The sequence below is a fragment of the Xiphophorus maculatus genome, chromosome 13, assembly GCF_002775205.1.
Source record: "Xiphophorus maculatus strain JP 163 A chromosome 13, X_maculatus-5.0-male, whole genome shotgun sequence".
Taxonomy (NCBI): domain Eukaryota; kingdom Metazoa; phylum Chordata; class Actinopteri; order Cyprinodontiformes; family Poeciliidae; genus Xiphophorus; species Xiphophorus maculatus.
Genome location: NC_036455.1, coordinates 23,750,250 through 23,770,919, shown reverse-complemented (window position 1 = coordinate 23,770,919; position 20,670 = coordinate 23,750,250). Strand labels below are relative to the sequence as shown.

Here is a 20,670-nt window from a genome sequence, read left to right as displayed (position 1 = left end):
AACTTTTGTTTTTGATAAGAGTACTCACTAAATTATAATTATTGTGATGATAAAACAGAACACAAATGTAAAAAAAAAAAAACCCAAAAAAAACCTGCCATTTCTTTTATATTATCCGACTCAGTTGTACATTTCTTTGGATCGGAGTACGCAGTTTTTAATAATTGCAAAAGATTTATTTCTATTGTGAATTTGTCCTTTCTGTAAAGCATGTTTTTGTTAGTTCTGTTTTCCATATTTATGTAAATCTACATGCTTTGACTGTCGGTTTGCTGCTGGTACACCTAATTTCCAGACAAAAGAAACTATTCTATTGTAAACCAAAGCTGAGAGAAGCATACTTTACAACTACAAGATCAATTACATTTTTTTTCTACACTATGTTTTGAAGCAGTTCTAAAACAAATTGGCTAACAGTTGCAAAAAAAAGGAATTTTATTTAAAAATCATGTAAATTAATTTAATCTACACATGGAATTTCTTCATAGATGTGGAATAAAAAAAGTCCTTTGCAAATTAACACAAAATTGAGACTGGGTTGATCTAAACCTATAATCTGAATACTGAGTTGTAAACCAATTAAAACCTGCACTAAACATTAAATGGATAACATTAATTCAATCATTACACTTTCTTTTGTCAATGAAAGAAAAAATAAGTACAGCAACAGAGAAACTCTTTATTGTTTACACAAAATGGTAAGATTCTAACATTTCAAGAACTGAACTTAGGTATCTAAAGCACAAAAAAAAAAATCTAAATCAGATGAAAAAAAAAAAATCTAAATCAGATTAAATCAGGCTATTTTCTTGCGACAAGATCCATGAGGGCACAGGTGATTTTATCCATATTTGAAGAGTAGCGAGGATCACGATGCATCCTGCTGTCTTGTTCCATTTGGAGCGGCGGTGCAGAGGAGTGAGGGTCAAAATAGTTCTCAGAAGGAGCTTTGTAGTCATGAGGACGCATGGACTCAGGATATTGAGGTTGTTTATCTAGACAAGACAAAATGTGGATTATTACTATTATTAACAACATAGCCTAAATGTTCTTGTTTCACAGGTGGAAAGTAGTCATTAAAACATTTCACAAATATTAGCCTGGGAAAAAATAAATTGAGATATTAAGTATGATATAAGAGCTGCTTCCCTGTTCAATGTTCGGGTGCCTACAAATTTTTGTAAAAATTCCTTAAATCCATATCATTAAAGTTCTCAGTCCCATGTATAAATCCAAAAGATCACTATAAATTCACCACAGATGTTTTTTGTTTATTGAAGACTCATGGACAAAGAGGTGGGTGGACAAGCAGATGGATGAATGGATGCAACATTTACATAATGGGATAAGGAACAAAGTTTGGAAAAACACATCTGCCAGACTCCATTTTCTTTTTCCACACTCATCAAGGCCTGGAGAACATCATCAGCAGTCTAATCAAATCAACTCAGATAAAAGAAGAAAGAGTCACATTTGGGGATAGAGGGTTCAGTTAATCTTCAAAACTGCTTCAATTCTTTACATTTAAGTTAATTTTTGTCAAGATTTTGGTTTTTATTCATTGGGTGCACAGTCAGTGTCTTTGTTATTGTTCTATTGCCATATGAATAAAACCGTGGTTTGTACTCATTATTGCAGGGTAATTATACATTGGCAGCATAAAACAATCAGCTTTTGGTCTTACAAACACACCATGATAAGCTGATTCAAAGTAGATAAACATGTTTTTAAATTGACTCAATATTTTGTTTCCTCTTTGCTACTTAATAATTACGTAGGTTGTGAAAAGGGATGCATGTTAATCTTTCCAACATTTCCTTTAGTTCCAGATTCACTTAACATGTTTAGTGGTTTTATGAGCTGAAGATGACTTCTGCCTCTGCCTCTGATCTGGCAGCTGGATGAAGGCCATGTCACCAATTAAATGTCCACATTTTCAAGCTCTAAATTGACTGCAGTGTCATGTTTTCCACCTTTAAAAATGATCTTAGGGATAACCCGCTAAACTGAAAACAGGTTAAACTTGTGCCAGATAGCTGCAAATGTGTGGTGTTTCTTATGAATCCTGTTTCTACTTGAAGCATCTCTTTGCATCAAGTTTCGTGTCAATGACATACCTTCAAAACGACTTCTGCTGGAGTGTCTGGGTTCCCCATGGTTGTATTCATGGAACCGCTGTGCAGGTGTCTGATCACGCTGCTCCCAACCAAGTCTGTTACCATTGCTGAAACCGAGCTCTTCGGATCGTCTGAGGTCAGACTCCTCTCTTGCGGGTCTATCATACAGGTACACTTGAGGAAGCTGTGGGTTCGGGTTTAGGTCACTGTAATTTTTGGGGACTTCGGCTCGACCGGGGTCATACTGCTATAACGAAATAAATATGCTCCGTTAGTTCCAGTTTCCTATACAATTTTAAATTTCTCTACATATTGTCCAAAACTCCTCAGTAATTTTTTTGCCAGTTTTTAAGATACAAAGTTCTGAATTTATAGCAAATATTTTTACACTGGTCAGCCTTTAAATATGAAGATGGCAAAAATTACACAGTAATTAAGGAGATGAGTAAGGCTGGACAGTTAAACTAATGATGGGTGGATGCACAAATGGATCTATTGATGAACACAAACAGACAGATTGAAAAATGGACAAACAGAACAATGGATTATCGATGGATGGAGAGACAAACAGTGGACGGATGGATGATGAACAGAAACACATGGATAGACAGACAAAAAAAAAACAAATGGACAGATAGATGAAATAGTGAACAAAGTTTGGAAATAATGTTTACTTTTTTCTAGATACTTCAACTCTTTAATTTAATGAATAGGAACAACACAACTCATTCTTTGTACCAGATTAGTGTTTGTTATGATCTCTTAGGCATAAAGTACAGCTTCAGGTGGAAACATACCCCAGCTTTCTCCATCTTTTTGCTCTTAAATTCTTCCAGAAGTTTGGAAATTTTGCTCTTCAGGAAGTTGGCCTCTTCTGCATTATCAATTTCAACATTTTTCTATGGGAAAAGATAAAAAAGCAAACATTAAACACCAATTTCATGATTACATCCATGATGTTCCAGGCTAGTAAATGGAACAGAGGTTGTTGTGCATGTGCCAGGGATGTGTAATCTTACCAGAAGGTCAAAAATGCTTGGCCCATGAAAGCCTTCTCTATTGTAGCCTTCCCCTGCTCCATGATGTGGAGGCTTAAAAAAAAATAAAGTATCAAAATGAGACCATGAGTCACATTGATTCACTTCAGTAAATCTTGGACCTTAATTAAGAAGATAAAGATCTGCAATACCTAAACAATCAGCTTACCTGAGGTTCTCCGTAGTGGATGTCCGGCCTCATTGGTGCATCACCTGGTCGAACATTTGCACCAGTTTGAGTGTATGGAAGTCCATAATCATCTCTGTACCTGAAAGCAGAATTAGAAAAAAAAAAACATAAGAACTTTTGTCCCCCAAAAAATAGAAACAAATGTCGGGCAGGGACTTTCATGGACAGAAATCTGATCAGCTTTTACACTCACATCTCCTTTGCCATCTTTACTTCGTCTGGTGTGGCATCAGAAAAGCGGCTTTTTCGCCTGCTCATACCTTCCTCGGCTCTATTACCTTTCAGGAAGCGCCTGAACGGCTCTGGTATGTTAGACATGGAACTGGGACCTTCTCCGTGTGTCTGAGCTGTAGTGGGTCTCCCCCTCTTAAACACCTCCTCTTGATACGGGTCTTTCCTTTCATGATGATAATCTTTAAGTATGTCAAACGAAGACTCGCGTGAGCGATCACTTTCGAAAGGAGCAGACAGGTTTCTCCTCTTAGCCTCTGGTTCACTTGACCCATGTCTTCTCAAATTGTCAAGTCCAGGTTCCCTCTCCAGGGACCTTCTCAGCTTTTCATCTTCTATATACATCATCTTCGGAGAGGGCTGGTATCCTTGAGAACGAACTTGACCGCGGCGAATTTCCTCAGAGTAGAACTCCTCCAGTGGGTCTCGTTCTGAGTAGGGTCTTTTATGAGCAGAAGCTTCAGGTAGATAATCCAGCGACTGCGGCACAGTGGGCCTGTGATCGTACCTGGAAACGTCTCGTGGGTCAAGCATTGCTGACTGCAGTGGATCGTCGGCATATTCCAGAAGTGGCCTGGTGTAGCAATCGAGGTTCATGCGATCCTCTCGGTAAGTTGGACCTTCCATGTAATCCGCTCCTCTCCGTCCCTCTTCAAAGCGACCACGGCTGAGATGGTCTGGATAGATCCCAGAAAAATCCTTATTTTGGCGATACTCCCGCAATTCAGGTAAGAGGGGAGGCACATCAGGTACGAATCTTTGTCTGTGCTTTGGAACTATAAAAACAAAACACACTCCTTTATTTTTGGGGGAAAAATGGAAAATTGCTTAATCAAATATGACTAACACTGGCAAGTCTGATCATCAAAGAGAAGAATATTAAATTAAATTCCCTTGACAACAGTAGAGGCTTTGTGTTAAATATGTAATATGTATACTGACATCTAGGATGGGTGGCATGATATTAGACTGTGAGGAATAAAACAAGTTAACGATCTACAGAAGCAGAGAAATCATGGTACAATCTAATCATAACCATATGATCTCTAGAAAACACACCGAATGCAGAATCTGAATGCTAAAACCTAATCCACTTTAAAATGCAACACAACATAGGACACCACTAAATCACTATTTATTAAAAATGACTAAGTTCAGGAAAAAACCTCACACAAACAGCTGGAACTGCAAGAGTAACAAAAATTGATTATGTCGTATTAAAACGACAGGATGTGAGCTAGATTTAGTGCAGCATTTCAGAAACCTCCTGAAAGAAATAAATCCAAATAAGTTTTAGATAGTGTTAGAATAATATAAACCATCAAGTTCTGGAGCTTTTAATTTTATATGAACTATTACTCAACTCACTTCATGAGCTATATTTTTTTAAAAATGTGCATAATTAGTAGACAAAATTATTCAGTAGAGGATTTCCCACAACAGCTAATTCGACTGTACCTCTTGTGATGTTCAGTCTTCCTTCAACCCCCTTTCTCAACAATGGCTGAAATACAAATGTGAGGACAGAAGTTACAAAAGAAATATGATTCTAAAAGAAAAAAAGAAAGATATATATATGAATGTCTAACTTCTGGAACTCCTCGTCCATTTTGTCTTTCAACTATCTCCGCTTTGGCTCGCATTATCTTCCCTCCTTGGGTATTTATGGTGTGACTGTCCCAGGTAACCAAGTCCGGCCGTTTTAACTCCTATGAATGCAAACGATTTGTTAGGGTGTAGGGAAAAAGCAAAACAAATCATCAAAGTTTTTTTGAATACAGCGGTGATGCTTTACCACATATTTTTGCCGGTGTTTACGACCAATAACATGGCAGACCATTTCTGCAAGGTTGGATGTCTGACTGCATAACTTGCAGGTGTATCTGGCACCCAACTGTGGCTCAAAATTGGCCACTTCTTCCAAAAAATTCAAACCTAAGATAAAAGCAGAAAAAAACCCTATTAATCTTTTTTTTACATAATACCACAACAACAGAAAATGTTTGTACCAATGTAGTTACCAATGATGGGCTCATCGAGATTCAGGTATTCCAGATAGTGTAAAATGTCCTTAAACTTTGGCATGATATGTTCTCTGACAGCCTTCCCTGAGAAACCAAACACAAAAAATTAGGCAAAGAAATCACAGAAGGAGAAGCGGTTTAGTCATTCAAATGCTTTGTTCAATTACAGCTCAAAACTGAGCACAGTATCACATTTTAACCTATGTACAAACCATTGTCGCAGCTAACGCGTTTTTTTGTTTGAAGTTTTTTTTTTTTAGTTTTGAGCCAGCTGGTTTAGACTAAGGTTGAGTTTGGAATATTGTTTTAGACTTATTCTTTGATTCCAAAAACCTTTAAACCAAAAACCACGCAATAAATTCTGTGTTGGTTGATGGACTCAGCTAATTACTTGAGTATTAGAAACACACGCAGAAATTTTTTTTAAGCGATTAAAATGCTTACCATTTAACCAAACATTCGGTTAAACGGCTCCATTAGGAAGCTGGAATCTGTCCTCTACCTGGTGCAGGTTAGCAAACGTGCACAGGTGTCATGTCTCACCTTCTGGAGCCGTTTTAGTTTGTTGCGAACGAAAAGATAGATAGTGGACACATTTTCTTTTTTAGAGGGTTGAGCTTCCACCTTGTGGAAGATTACCATTGAGATCACTTGTATCCAATGATTTGTACTTATGGTGATGATCCATGTCATGACCAGAGGCAAAGGTCAGAATGTAAATGGACTGATAAATCGAGAGCTTCACCTTTCAGCCCAGTCCTTTCTGTGCCATGACACACTAAAGTCATGCAGATGATTTCTGTAAATCCATGTCCTACCATGTCATCTCCCATCTGCTTCTCCACATCGCCAGAGGTCAAATAAGGTAGTTCAGGCTTCGAGCCTGGGACCATGTTGGAATGAGCAACAAAGACGAAGTACAGATTTTCCCCTCGAAGCTGTTATTGCAAGGCCTTACTTCAGGTAAATGGAGACAAAAAACAGACAAGTTGCTCTGTAGCAATATTTTCCGATTTCCATCTAGCCATGTAATCCTGGAAGAGCAGCAGAGTGCGAGTCCATTTATTTCCTGGGACATTGCAGCTTAAGTTCCATCAGCTGTTACTATATTTTCTTTGTTTAACCAACACACCTAAAAGGTACGACCGTAAAATTCTTACACCACCATCCGATTTCAGGCTTTGACTGACAAATAAATGTTTAATATTGCTTCCTCTTCCTTAAGATCTTCGCTGCTCAGCTCCTCACTCGTCTTTGTGAGGAGGCCGGACCAGATGAGGCCGGATTGCAAAATGTTGTGCAGTCTCTAGCTATCCAGTCCACAGACCAAAGCTCTAAGTCCACAATACCTTTAAAATATGAAATTCAATGAAAATATGGTTCTTGAGAGAAACAAGTGGGGGGGATTTGGCTTTTTTTGAGATTTAAAATCAGGTTGCCTGTATTAACACACAGGGAACAAATTAGGGGACTTCCACAGATGCTAGAGGCAGCTTTTGACAGAAAGTCGATGGAAAAAAAAAAAGTCCTGTGGGGGTAATTGTCATTGAAGTAAAAGGAAAAAAATCAGTTGCAGTGGTTTCTGCAATCATAAGACTGACATTTTTAAAACTTAAAATGAAGCAACATACCAGAAAAAAAATGTATAATTGCAGAAACATGCCAAACTATTTCTGCAACTAGAAAATATATCTTCTCTCATTAACATTAAGGTGATTCACCTTCTCCTCCTAAGGAGAAGGTGTACAGGTACCTGTACAAGCTTAATAGTAAGCTTGGTCTTTAGTGGCGACAGTATTAGGTTGATTAAAAAAATAGAGAGAAAAATTTAAGAGTGGTTACAATTTTACATCATACAGTTGCTACAGTTAAAAGTATTCTCAATGAGATGCATCTGATTGTTTTTACTTCACAAGTCAGCTACAGTGGCTTCGGGCCAAAGGACAGTTAATTTAGGGCCTCGCATATAAAATATGCATCACATATCTCCCATTGTAAAGGTTTAATCATATTGTTGGAGTGTGACGCCTTCGGTCATTCGGGACAAACTGACCGAAGGAGAAAAAGCGTTCAAGTCTTGGCTCGTATTTTTGAAAGATGCTTGTGAAACCAGTTTGTGCCTCATAAATAAAAAGTTGTTGTTATGGTGCTGAAAATCAACTGAAAACCGGTTAGTAGTATCAGTGCCGCTTTGAAAGCCAAAGCAGATCGAGTACAGGACTTGGTTGAAGCTGCTGCAAAGTTGCTGCTTCGGTTGCTTACCATGAGTTCTGGTGAATCTGACAAACTATTGAAATAAACATTGTGTGCGCAAGTATTAGGCAAATGAGGACAATTTTTCATGTGTACAGGTTTGTCTCTTTTGTAATAAGAGGAGATGTGGCTAAAGGAAAACTGCATATATCACAGTGTGCATAAATATTGGGCAGTTTTTATCCTTCAGGAAAAATGGGCCAAAAAGATTTACTCTGAATTATAAAACAAATTGCAAAACAGGCTCGGGGGATTAAATATTCTGCTGCAACAATCTCGCTAGTAACTTACTGAGAAAAAGAGGAAAGCAAACACAAATTAACAGCCAAAGAGTTTAGGATAATCAGCCACCAGAATTCCTTTTTTCCTCCAGTGTCTTCATAGTCCAAATGTGCAACCTACCTGGAGTACAGATACAAAGCCAAGGTAACGAAAGCTGAAACCCGACCACCACTGAAGAATTATGTGTTTTTCACAGATTTTATGAGCTGATGTGATCAGAGTGACCCTTGATGGTCCCTATGGGCGAGACCATGGCTGGAACAGGAACAGAGCTTCACTTCAACCCAGACACAAGCAGGGTGGAATAGAGTACCTGTACAGCTTTTATTAAAGATGACTAACTGGACCTTTTTCAGGTTGATAATGGAGTCTTAAATCGATTCCAAAATCTACAGACAGTTTTTAGGAGACATTCATCCACCCATAAGACAGGAAAGTCTCCATCTTTTAGGAAAACCAGGATTTTTTTAGGAGAAAACAGAGCTTCATCACTTGCATTCAAGTATGTGGCAAGCCAGTTAAGTCCTTAGAGTAGAAATAACATAGGCGAGCTCCTGACATGATCTAAACCTTATTGAGAACTTGTGGGTCCTTCTTAAACACAAGTTTTACGGTGAAGGAAAACAGTCGACCATTCTTAAGCCCATTCTTCAACCGATTCTTCCACAGTCCACCCCGGCCATATTCATCTCCATTTACAGATCTTGCATGCGTCCTCCCTGTTTTTCAAAACCACCTCAGGGGTGGCACAAGCCGCCCCTCGCTGTATAAAGTGCAAGATTTCACAACCCTGCAAGCAGCACATCTCTCCGTAGAACAGGCATGCAATGAAGAAGCAAGTAACGGTCTGCTCCACGTTCTGTCACGGCTACTTACAGTTTTATGCCAGCTGGTGTGAATCACTGCAACTACATAACATTAGTTTGGCATGACTTGAATATTATTCTTTGTTTGGATTTTTTTTATGGAGTGCACAACATGCCTTTCCTCTCAGTAAAGTGGTGTACATCTTTTAACTGCATTACCTACATCCAAAAAGCTGAGTCCATCAAAACCAGAAACCCTAGGTTCTCCACTGCTGAGTCACTGAAAATGGCGTCGTTTTAGCGTCGACCACAGCTCCTGCGCGCTCAAGGCCCACCCAGGTTCCATCTGTACCCATAATAGTGAGGAATATACCACTAATGGAGACACACAACTTGGCTAGAACCAAACCAACTAGAGTGAGACTTGGCAATGGACAAGAGGCTTTAGAGTCTGTGGTTGCTGCTGCACCAAAGGTTTACCATCAGCAGATCAAAAAACCAACAGATTCTGTGAATGGAAAGGTTGTGACAGTTATTTAAAAAGGGTTGCTATGTTAGTAATTTTTTATTGTCATAAATGTTTTCTTGGGAATTGTTTCACTTAGATGCATGATGTTACTGCACAGTGGTTGCCCAATAATTGTGGCCACACCAATATGTCCTAAGAACGCTGAAACATCACTTTCTTAACCGTCCCACAAACTTTTTACCCTCTGTGCAGTGCAGTAATGTCATATTGACCCCGCGTGAACTTTAAAAAAAAAGAAAAAAGGGTGGGTATGGTTCTGGGAACTGACGGTCTGACGGAATACCTTCCCCGATTCCTGACTGTGACATCAGCCACGCTCCTTCTAAGTGTCGCAGGAGAGTTAAGTAGTCTGAAAATTAACATTTTAGTACTGCATTTGTTCAGTAATAAAATTCTTAAAAATACAACTTGCCTAATAATTGTGCACACAGTGTATAAGGCAGAAGTTTTGTTTGGCTGTACAACGCTACCGACATCTTTAGGCTTAAATTCTGTCCTTAAATTAAAACTCGATGCCCTTTCTTCAAAATTATATTTAATGTGGTTTAAAGTTTAGAGATTTGTTTGAAGATTAGGCCTACTTACCCTCAGCAACAAGGGCATCCTCTTTCTGCCAGGAATAAAAGGAGAACAATAAATGTTAGGTGAACTGATGCTGAATAAACAGCACAACTCCAACTTCTCTCAAAAAACAACAACAAAAAAACAAGGAAATTAAGTAATTAAAAATATTCAGAATCAAGCTTACCAGAGGAGGACTCATGCACTCTTGCCTAGTCATGCAGAGCCCAATTATACTCACCGGCCAGTATTTGTTGCAGCAGACTCAAGTCTGCGGAAACATGTACACCCTACATGCTCAGGTCAAATCAGGTTTGTGGACAAGAAGAAATGAAGAAATTCTATAATTACGAAATGTTTCTTCATTACAGAAGGACCTGCACACAGGTTTTTCTATAAACTGATGAGAAGATTTCTGCCATACAAACAGCAGCAGTGTAGTTGTAGAATCAATTAATTCCTGATGAAATATCTCCGCCAAGCAAGAGTACTTGATATAGGGTTCCACTGTGTCAGCTCGCAGTAAAAAAGACATGTTGATTCAAGATCGCTTTCTCCAACACTCAGTGGCCCGATTAAAGATCCATCTCCTTTGGGGTCGACGATTTCCACCCCTAAACCTACAAATTAAATGTTCGGGTAAGAGATGTGCAGATGTCCTTCATTCTTCAGGTACTGTCAAAAATGCAAGTGTTGTTTTGAAGAAATGTAGTTGGCTTTTCTTTTACGAGATGTATTAAGCCATAAGACATCAAATCTGCCGTACCAAGGCAAATCCATTTCCTGAAAAGCTATAATTAGATTTCTGTAGCTCAAGAGGAACATGTAAATTCCAAACAACTTCAAAAAGCAGCAGAAGAGCAATCCAAAACATCCGCTGTAGCCAAAAGTGTAGCTGAAGATGCTGACAAGTCACTGATATTGCCACAAGACAAAGGGCGGTTGGATAATCGTTACTTAGCTGAATACCCACCATGAAAATTGTGATCACCTGTCAGAAAAAGACTTCCAGGTGAAAATTAATTAAGCTTGCTTAAAAGATAGCTAAGGAAAATAATTTCCAAACAACCAAAAATCCTTTTGATGTCATTTAGATCAGCTCCTCAACAGTCTTAGTCATAGCCGATATGATGGACCTTGAAACAGGGTCAGGTCAAACACTATTTCTATCGTGGGGGAAGAAGTGAAGGTGGTTGAGGAATATAAATACCTTAGTGTCCACCTGGAGACGCAACAATGAATTTGTTTATAAAAAGGAACGGAGCAGACTTTCCTTCTTGAGGAAGTTTAGGACCTTCTAGGTTTGGAAAAAGATGCTGTATATCTTCTGTAAGTCTATTGTTGAGATTATACCGTCTTCTGCAATCATCAGTTGTGGAGGCAGCACCAGAGCGAGGGACTTGCAAAGGTTCAACAAACTGATAAAGAGAGATTGTTCTCTTGTGGGGACTACAGTGTAAAAGATGTTTGGGATTAACCAATAACCCCGGCATCAGATAGGTGACTGCCAGACGAATGACAAGTGAAACACATGGTTTCCTGCTGGAGTCCATATTGAGGAACAGGATGAATCTAATTTCATCTGAAGTTAGAGGCCATCACAAATGACCTCTTTAGGTTGATTTTTCTTTAAGTCCCATTGAATCACAAGGAAGAAACATTTCAGGTTTAAAGTGCCAGTCTTACCTAAATGTATCCAAATAATACCTTCATGCCTGGAACAAAACAAACCTGCAAGCACTGTTGAGACAAAAGTCTTACTCTGCTCCGGTTGAATGTGCTCCTCAAGAAGAAATATTTCCAGTGTTGCAATCACATCTAGAAAGTAAAAGTGACTCAAGAGATGGAAACCACTTTTTCCGCGGGGTTTTTTGTCTTGGAAAAACCACAGTGAATTTAGAAAAGAGGAAGCCAAGTCCAGTCCTCAAAGGCTATTATTCTGCAACTTTTAGATGAATCCAACACACCTGAATGAAATGACTGGCTCATTATCAAAGCCAGCTGCATTGCTGAGTGGCGTCCTGTTGAGGGCTTTAAAAGTTAGAGGCAACAGGATTCTCCAGACCAAGCAGGAATCCGTCCAGTCTTCCAGCTAAGTTCTTGTGGCAAAACCAAAGATCAATCAAGCCAAATAAGGAAAAACAGATCACAGGAAATCCATTAACAACAATAAAGCACCTACATTTTATATCGGTGTTGAAGAGCTTTTTTTTTAAAATTTTCACTCAAAGTAGCACCTTTTCTCTGGTCTGCAGGAACAACAAGACTGTTGTTCTTTTGAAAAAAAAAGTTTTGTGAAACAACAAAAACAATGTTGTAGTTTGACAATTATCTACATTCAAGGCAAATTTCCATGACTACAAAACCTTTCCCAAGTAAACTGTACCTTTAAATGTCCCGGTGTGGTCAGGTGTATCTTGTAGAGGGTGTTACCTCTAAGAGATTTTTCACAGACCTGGGTTAAATAGAAAAGTCGGTGAGTATAAACAGTATTACAGAGCAAACTTTACAGAGATTTTTGTTGCCTTTCAACCCAAACACTCATTTGAATGCTTTCCTTATTCCTTACACAAACATCCAAATGCAGGAAGTCAATATACAACTAATACGCTTTACGTAGATTTTTTAAGTGAAAAAACAACGAAAATAAAAATTTATCAATTCTAAATGGATGAAAAAATAAACATTTAAATCAAATAAAAATGTGGCTTATCCAAAAATCTTTTAAATTGGATGGGTAATTATCATATCATTTATCACCATCATGATGAAAATATAATTAGAATAATTAGCTAACTTGTGAGGATAACAATTTACTCCAATTGACGATGTGTGTAAACCACAAAACAAGCACCAAATTGAAACCGGTAACTGTTAATACCATTTATTATATACTTGGTCACATTAGCGCCTCATTAATTGATGTATTCACGTTTCAAGATGGAGTATATAGTAAGGTTAGTTGATTTATTACTGAATGTAACTGTGAAATATCCTAGTCTGTTTAATAATGAGTTTAATACTGATTTGATGTCAAAGTCATGTAATAAAATTCGTATAAATCCCTATCTTTCAGCATATGTTTACACTTTTCGATATAAGAAAAATATATCTGGTTAGCAACGATATTTAATCAATGCATCATAAAACGCAAATTCTAACGGTAATGCCTCAGTCATCTAATAAATCGTACATTGCATGTTTGCATGTTCGAAGTGTCACCATAATGCCGGAATAATAAACGTAGAAATGCATACATTATATTAATCATTGGTATACGTCTAGTGTAATATACATTTTATAACATATTTTATGCAGCAAGAGTAATATGTTGTATAAACGTAGATAAACGGCGCCAACCTTGCACTGCAGTAAATGGGCTAAAGCTAGCCGTGCGTGGCTACCCCTGCATGACCCACGCTGTTTCCGATTCCTTCAAGATTTTACATTCAGCGGCTAATCCATGCTGGCCAACTTACCGTGCATTCGATGAAACCATCGTCCTCTTCGTATGGTGTTTCCAAGTTATCCATTTTCTTTACTTTTTTTACGTGCCACCAACAAGCTAATGTTAGCCTAGCAACGGTTTGCCCTAGCTAGTTTTTCCTGCAACGATAGATGCAATAATTTGTATGGCACTTTAACAAGAAGTGGCGACGTTTTTCTTGTTTAAGACGAATTTATCAATGTTGAGTTGCTCCTGAAAACTGAACTTTACGTTACAAAGAACTTGTAATAAAGCAACAACTGCAGTTAAAGAAACAATCCTTTTGAAATGTAACTACTTCCTGTATGTTTGTGAGGCTTCTACGGAACGGTCCGGAGGGGCGGGTTAATTGACATCGAGCGCTACTGCTACAAAAGCGGTGCGCCCGTGTTAAAAATGAGCCCACACGCAGGAAAACGTTCCCTTTTTTTTTACAGGGTGTCCTTCTGCGCCCTCTGTTGATCATATATCCTTCAGACATTTTGTATATATTCTGTTTATTCTGTTTTGTAAAGCATTTGCTTGAAAGTGACAAAAACAAAGCTGGTTTTATTCTAACTTTGGAAACCGGGGCACTTTTCAGGCTGCATGACGCATTTGATTTGAAACTATAAAGCATCACAGTAAACAACACAACACAAAATTCACTCACTGTGTAAGCACACCATAAGTAAAAAAAAAACAACCACACTTGTCCTAGTTGTTTCTTGATCTGGATGATGTATACAAATCATAAACACTTATGATTTCCATCAGGTTTACATGCAAATGTGTGTACACTGAGCAAGGTTTTCAGACAATCCTTTCACAAAACAGGGTTCACGAAAAGCGTAAACACGTAGTTTGCTTTATGGAACCTGGGTTTCCAGCGTTTTCTGACAATCTGAAAATATACATTTTTTTCCAATACACTTTATAAAATCAGTGATTCCAGCTCGAGTGACTGCCACAGTGATCTCTAGCAAAAAAAGCTACGTAAATATGTCGAAACAATGCGAGGCATATTACAAAAACATCCCAATACTGGAACTCCTGAATCATCAACACTTAAAAGGACCTACACTCTGATGCCTCAAGTTGCCCCCAAAAAAAAAAAAAAATCATACCAGTCACACCACTTTAAAGCTTTAAAAGTCAGTCTGCAGGTGTCACCACATGAAAGTCCTGTGATACAATCTTAACGTATCCTTAAATTAAAAACATGAGCTTGTAAATGGAGATGTGGACACTTGGGGCCTCAAGAGACATGGATAAATAGTTCAGTGAAGACAGGTGAGAACAGATGCTGCTTCGGTCTGTGTTGGGAACTGGTGAGAAGGCGAGTATTGGCAGTCATTTGGAAGAGTTGCGATGTCCTTCTGAAAGGTTACTGAGGCGCGACCGCAGTTCTTTCCGGACCTGCGACACCATCGTCAGTTTCCTCTTGTATTCCTGAAAAGTGTCCCGAAAGAAGATAAAATAAGACTTTTTTTCTAGAATAATATTGTACATTTGAGTTGTTTTTAGTCTCAACTTATTTGAAGCTCATAAGCGCCACAAGTACCACATTCTGCATGAAACAAATTTGTACAAATGTGTTGCATTTAAATTCTGTGAAACAAGTTTATTTATCTCAGGTTTTGTGATGTGATGATTTATAGTTGCTTCAACTTCAGCAATTACTAATCTCTGCACCAGTATTTTAAAATGTCACCATTTGCTTTGACTTCACTAGTGCCTTACATTATGTATTTTGTGCACACAAAATCCACCAGTTGTAGTGCTTGTGGAGGATAGCTTCTACAAAATAAAGTTTTAATTAAAATATTTATGAAGTGAAGTTGGCTTGCCAGCTTACATGGGATTAAATAAATAGGAAACATTTGAATAAATTTGTAAATGCACCATTTTAGGCTATCTTAGGTCTTTACAAATTTCTTAATCTCTGCTGTTTTTGTTGTGTACATGAATTTTTAGATCATTATGAACAACTGGTTTGTCCCATCAAATAACATGCATCTTTTCCTAACTCATCCCTAAAATAAATGCTTTTATTGTTCTTAGTCAACTCAGAGTTCACATTTGAACTGAACTCAACCTAATTTACATTTTGTTACTAAAAAGTTATTTGCAATACCTTAACTTTGTCATAGAGCTAGAAAATGTTCGTCATGTAAGAATGCAGGTTTATCAGGAGCGGAAAGCCTCAGGGCAAAATAAAAGCACACAACAACCATTTCAGTCTTTAATTTTATTTTTTTTATTAAACACCTTAGTGAAGACACTTGATATGCTTTGGTTTTCTCCTGGATTCCTGTGGATAAAGGCTGCACACAGCTGTCACTACACAAAGGACCATGTTCATGGGAAAACCGTCAGTCTTTATTTTTAGAGATCACCAAAGATACTTACCATATGGATTCGGAATCTGAGCTAAAAGAAAAGTTTTTTTTAAGAGGTAAAATGTCATGGTCAACCTTATTTTGGTTTCCCATCAGCCAAGAGCCTTCCTAACATTACTTGATAACTTAGACATATCCTTGCTTTACATAAATAGCAGAAATATATTAGTTTCCTTTAAGATGTAAAACTTTAATCTCACTGTTAGGACAGATGAAGCCTAAAGCCGAATAAGAGGAACACAATTGTGACTCAGACAAGACATAAATGGTGAATTATTTACAAGGAAAACAGAAAAGTGATGTACGCACTTCGAGTTTCTGCTCGTTCTGGGTCAAGCCGTCCTTCTGGCTCTGCAGGAAGGTCGTTAGCGTACGTGTGAGCTGCCTCCTGTCGTCAATCTCCGCGGCCAAGCGACCGCTGTAGTCGGCTAAAAGCATGCAGGCTTCCTCGACCATCCGGGAGAGCCGCTCGCCCGACTCTTTGTCTGAATCAAACAAAACATTCAGAAACAAAGACACAAAGTTCAGCAGGCAGGCAGTCATTCAGTCTTATAATTTTATGGTGGGTAAAGTCAGTCTCCTGAACTATCAGGATTTTACATTTCTATGTATGCTGCAATTCATCATTATGAAAATCAGAAACATTATGGTGCTTTTCCACACAACTTAGATCTATTTTTATTTGGATTTCATGTGACAGGACGACACAAAGTGGTGCATATTTGTGAAATGGAAAAGCTGCGGTGTCCGTATCTACTGTATATTGCATCGTTATTGTTACATCTAGAAATTTTGCACATGCGCACAGCGCTGGAGGGCAAATATCAATCAAATAATTATTTTCCCCCACTGTAAAAGCAGAGCCAAACTTTATGTCTCCATGTCTACCTGTGATCCTGTGAAGGAGGGACGTGTCCTGGACCTCGGCAGGAAGAGAGGAGATGCGCTGCCGCAGCACCGAGTCGCTGGAGGCGGCGTTTTCGAGTTCCTGCAGGGCTCGAATTAAATCTGCTGTCTGTGGGTGAAGAACGATACAAATCAGGAAAAAAAGGAGGGAAAAGGAGCATGAATGGGCTATTTAAGAGACAATGATGAGAAATAATGAAAGTCAGATTTATAAACAAACAGTAGTACATATACAGTTTAGTTTTGTCAACCTCCTGTATTTAATGCTGCGATTTTCAAAGACATCACCTGTGGAGGATCAGCTGGGGAGCTACGGGAGGCGAAGCCCTCATCATCAGGGTGGATCTCCTCATAAGATCTTTTCTTAGGTTTCTTTTCTCCATCTAGAATTTTTAGACAAGAAAGACAGAAAATATCATACTCAGCGGTTGCTCCGTATTCAACTACACCTCAACGTTGTAGCATCACACTATCCCGCAAGAACGTGTCTAGATAATGTTGCGATTTAAAACCTACGCTGCTGCTGAACCCAAACAGGTTGGTGTTGAACTTACAGAGGACCTCTGAGAGCTGCTCCAGCAGGTTGTTCTCATACACCGCTCTCTCCTGCCAGATGGATAAAACCCGACCTAGCTGTTTCTTGCAGCCCTCCTCGCCTTCCCTGAGCGGGGAAAACACCCGAAACAAGCACATTCGCTTTTAAACACAGGACAATACAGGACCGATAAGCCTTCAATATCCTGCTAATTCTGCTTCGTAAAAATCAAACCTGACCTGTTGACATGTTTGAATGCTTCAACGATGACCGGCGCAAAGTCCTGGGTGAACTCCGGTCCTTTTCTCTTGCTGTTCTGAATGACGTCGTTGGCCAAGTAGAGGAAGGTCAGCTTGCGCGATACCTGAGCTGCACACACACGTTGAAACACACACAGCGGAGAATGTGGATGTGACAAACAAAACCGACAGAAGAGCTGGTCGCTTTCGCTCCTTTGACATTTGCTACTCTCGCGGTTTATCGCTTTGCAGTCAGTAAGGAGATTTCTTACTGGTCATCCGCCTCCAATTAATATCCACCAGCGAAAGACCACTCGGTGATTTTGATTGAATCGCGGCTCCTAACCTAATCTTCCGAAGTTGATTGGCCCAAATGGGGATCGTAACCACAATCGAGGGAAATGACGTGCAGCGTAAAGTCTTCTGATTTATTACTTGGTTTTTGGTACATATTGGAAACAGGTTGAGAGTGAGACAAAACAGTAACAGCCAATTCAAAAAGGAGGAATTAAGTGTTTGACTTTTTCAACTAAACAATAGAAAAAAGTAAAAGAAATGTGTTACAATTAGAATAAAATACAATCTAAATGCATCTTATGGATCTGTTCACTCTACTATAAATACCAGATTTAATTCCTATTCAAATAAAGAATAGTAAAAACCCTATATAATGTCTTAGCATTATTTTTGAGTAGCACATATTATCAATTAAATCATAAATCACAAGGACAAGATGTTGACTAATTTCATTACTATTTTAAATCTTGTATTTTGGTTATATTCCTTTTTTTTTTTCTTAAATTCAGACAACTTGAACGAGTAAAAGGGGCAAAGGGTTTCTATTTCTGGACAAATGATGTTTTAGATGTTGTTGGACTGAGGTGAGCAAAAATCTTGGGAGAAAACCACCTTTATCCCCCAGAGCTTTCCAGACACAGCCGTCTGTTTTCCCCCAGACGCAGAACCCTAAACTAAAACATCCACCTGAGATGTCATTAGGATGCTCGACTAGTCCCCTGCTAATAAGTCCGCCATTAATAGCAGCACCTAACATGTCTGCAACCCTTTCTTTGTCTTGATTTAGATACCATGACAACCAAATTACTCCATAAAACTAGAAGTAGTTTGCTTTCATCAGTGACACAATTAGTTATTAGAAATGATATTGAAGATTCTGTAGCCTTGTTGCTTTTACTGATGTATTTCAAGGTAATTGGATGAATTTAATTCATCAACTACGAATCTTCCACAAGTAGCAGGCAAATTCCAGCTGATTATCCTCTTAAAACCAAAAAAGGGGGCCTATTTTCTGTGCCTGAAAATTGACTTCTACTTATATTTTCTGCTCAAATTATTTTAAATCACATTTATTTATACAAGTACATTTTGTAAAGACATGAGGTGACTTGTTTAAACCTAAATTTTAGTATGTGTATTACATATAAATATATAAAATTGTATTTCATGTTTTCAAATCTTGATTGGAACATTTTCTCTGTTTTGTTTTTCAAATCTCATCTTTTATCTCATATTTTTTTGTCATAATTGTTACCACGGCTGTTGTAGTGCAACTTAATAAATATTGTTATTACTGTTGTTAGTACACATGATAACAATGTAGCATAGTTTGATCACAGGGGAAAACACAAAATATTCTGACAACAGATGATCACATTTTTGTTTGCCTCAAGTGTCCAACAGAATAGATTAAAAATGATCACATTATTTTTTTTTTTTACTATTAGCAATAAAAAAAATAATTGGGAGTTACACATTTCTTATCATTACCATTAATATTGTATTTTTACATGTAATATTACATATGGTAGCAACATTTCACACATTAATCTAGTAGGAAACCATATTTGTTGATAAATAAAATACATTATTATTGGAAACAAAACAACTACACCTTTTATGTGTATATAAAAATACATGTATTGGTTTATTACTATCAATTATTGTAATTACTGTAGTATTTGCACAACAACTCTTGGTAACAGTGCACCTAAATATCTGGCAGAAAGTGTATTCATTAACAAAAACGTATATTACTTGGTTATACGTTCCTTAAAAAGAATAGATGAGGATCTATGAGGATGGATTAGTAGGTTTTTGGCTAATTCGGGAATCTTCTTTAACGTATAAAGAAATGCATTCAACTAAATATTTACTGAATTAAGATTTACAGACAAAGTATCCTGACTAGCGTCAACATGCAAAGCTAACTCAGAAAACTAACTGCACTTTGCTTGAAAATTGGCCTGCTAGTAGCACCAAGGCTAACTATTAAATCTGCCTTTTGATATGAACATAGGAAGCTAAAGTAGTTTAAATAGTCCAGCTAAGAGTTAGCCTGAGCTAGCCTGCTCCCTGCAGCCACATGTAAAGTGTTGAGGACGTGCAGCGTGGTCTGCTGTTGTTTACTTCGAGCCCCGTGTCGACCTTACCTTTCTTCAGTTCGGTGAACCACACCGTGACAATAGTCTTCGAGTGTTTTCTGTGGTGGATGAGCCACAGCGACAGCGTTTGCACACTTTGCTGAGAGTTGCTAAGCTCGGATAGTTTTTTCTCTAATGCCGCCTCGGAGAAAGCAGACATCTCGACGAGGTAAACAGGAGCGAGTCGAGACCACTGCAGGAGGCAGCTTCAGGGTCCACTGGAAAAGGTCTTCTGCTGCAAATTAGGAGGCCAGTTTGTGAGTTGTTGCCATGCACATGAAAGCTTATGCGCTGCGGTGACTATGTGAGCAGTTGTTCATGCTAGCCAGTCACCGCCGCCCTCTTGACGGAGCTCTCTGGGGTTACTGCCTCCGGTGGGGGGCGGGGAGGCTCTGCAGACACGCTTCCGAGTTGTTTAAATGTTGCGTTGAAGTCTAGAGGAAATTACACTTTTTTTCATGAATCTTCTGCCGTCATCTTCCTAAAATAAGTAAAAAAAAATTTTGCCAAAGTGATTTTAGCAAAACAATAATAATTTTTTTTTTTTAAAAATCACAAATTTTCCTTTTCAAAAGATGTTTTAGGCAAAAAAAAAAAAAAGTTACTTTTGGCAACAACAACAAAAAAAAGAGTCAGGGCATTATTTTAGGA

The 20,670-nt window shown here is 38.2% G+C and overlaps 2 protein-coding genes across 4 annotated transcripts; both read right to left on the bottom strand.

The window, feature by feature from the left end:
• Positions 1-659: 659 nt before the first annotated feature.
• Positions 660-13,844, bottom strand: LOC102220508. Of its 3 annotated transcripts, none has more exons than XM_023344876.1 (13): positions 13,510-13,844; positions 12,417-12,485; positions 10,055-10,079; positions 5,597-5,683; positions 5,371-5,510; positions 5,165-5,284; positions 5,034-5,079; positions 3,538-4,351; positions 3,324-3,423; positions 3,137-3,208; positions 2,915-3,016; positions 2,118-2,364; positions 660-995 (listed from the first exon to the last, which is right to left on the bottom strand). In XM_023344876.1, exons 1-13 carry the CDS (start codon positions 13,561-13,563, stop codon positions 802-804), a joined length of 2,070 nt encoding a protein of 689 aa, XP_023200644.1. In that variant the 5' UTR covers positions 13,564-13,844; the 3' UTR covers positions 660-801. The 3 variants fall into 3 exon arrangements, with proteins under 3 accessions (XP_023200644.1, XP_023200645.1, XP_005797481.1); XM_023344877.1 differs by having other exon boundaries at positions 2,118-2,361; XM_005797424.2 differs by lacking the exon at positions 10,055-10,079 and having other exon boundaries at positions 13,510-13,530.
• Positions 13,845-14,085: 241 nt separating this feature from the next.
• Positions 14,086-20,403, bottom strand: rprd1a (regulation of nuclear pre-mRNA domain containing 1A). Its single transcript, XM_005797423.3, has 7 exons — positions 20,029-20,403; positions 17,579-17,708; positions 17,359-17,465; positions 17,093-17,187; positions 16,787-16,913; positions 16,208-16,383; positions 14,086-14,948 (listed from the first exon to the last, which is right to left on the bottom strand). The coding sequence occupies exons 1-7, from the start codon at positions 20,177-20,179 to the stop codon at positions 14,850-14,852; spliced, it is 885 nt and encodes a 294-aa protein (XP_005797480.1). The 5' UTR covers positions 20,180-20,403; the 3' UTR covers positions 14,086-14,849.
• Between the last annotated feature and the right edge of the window lie 267 nt (positions 20,404-20,670).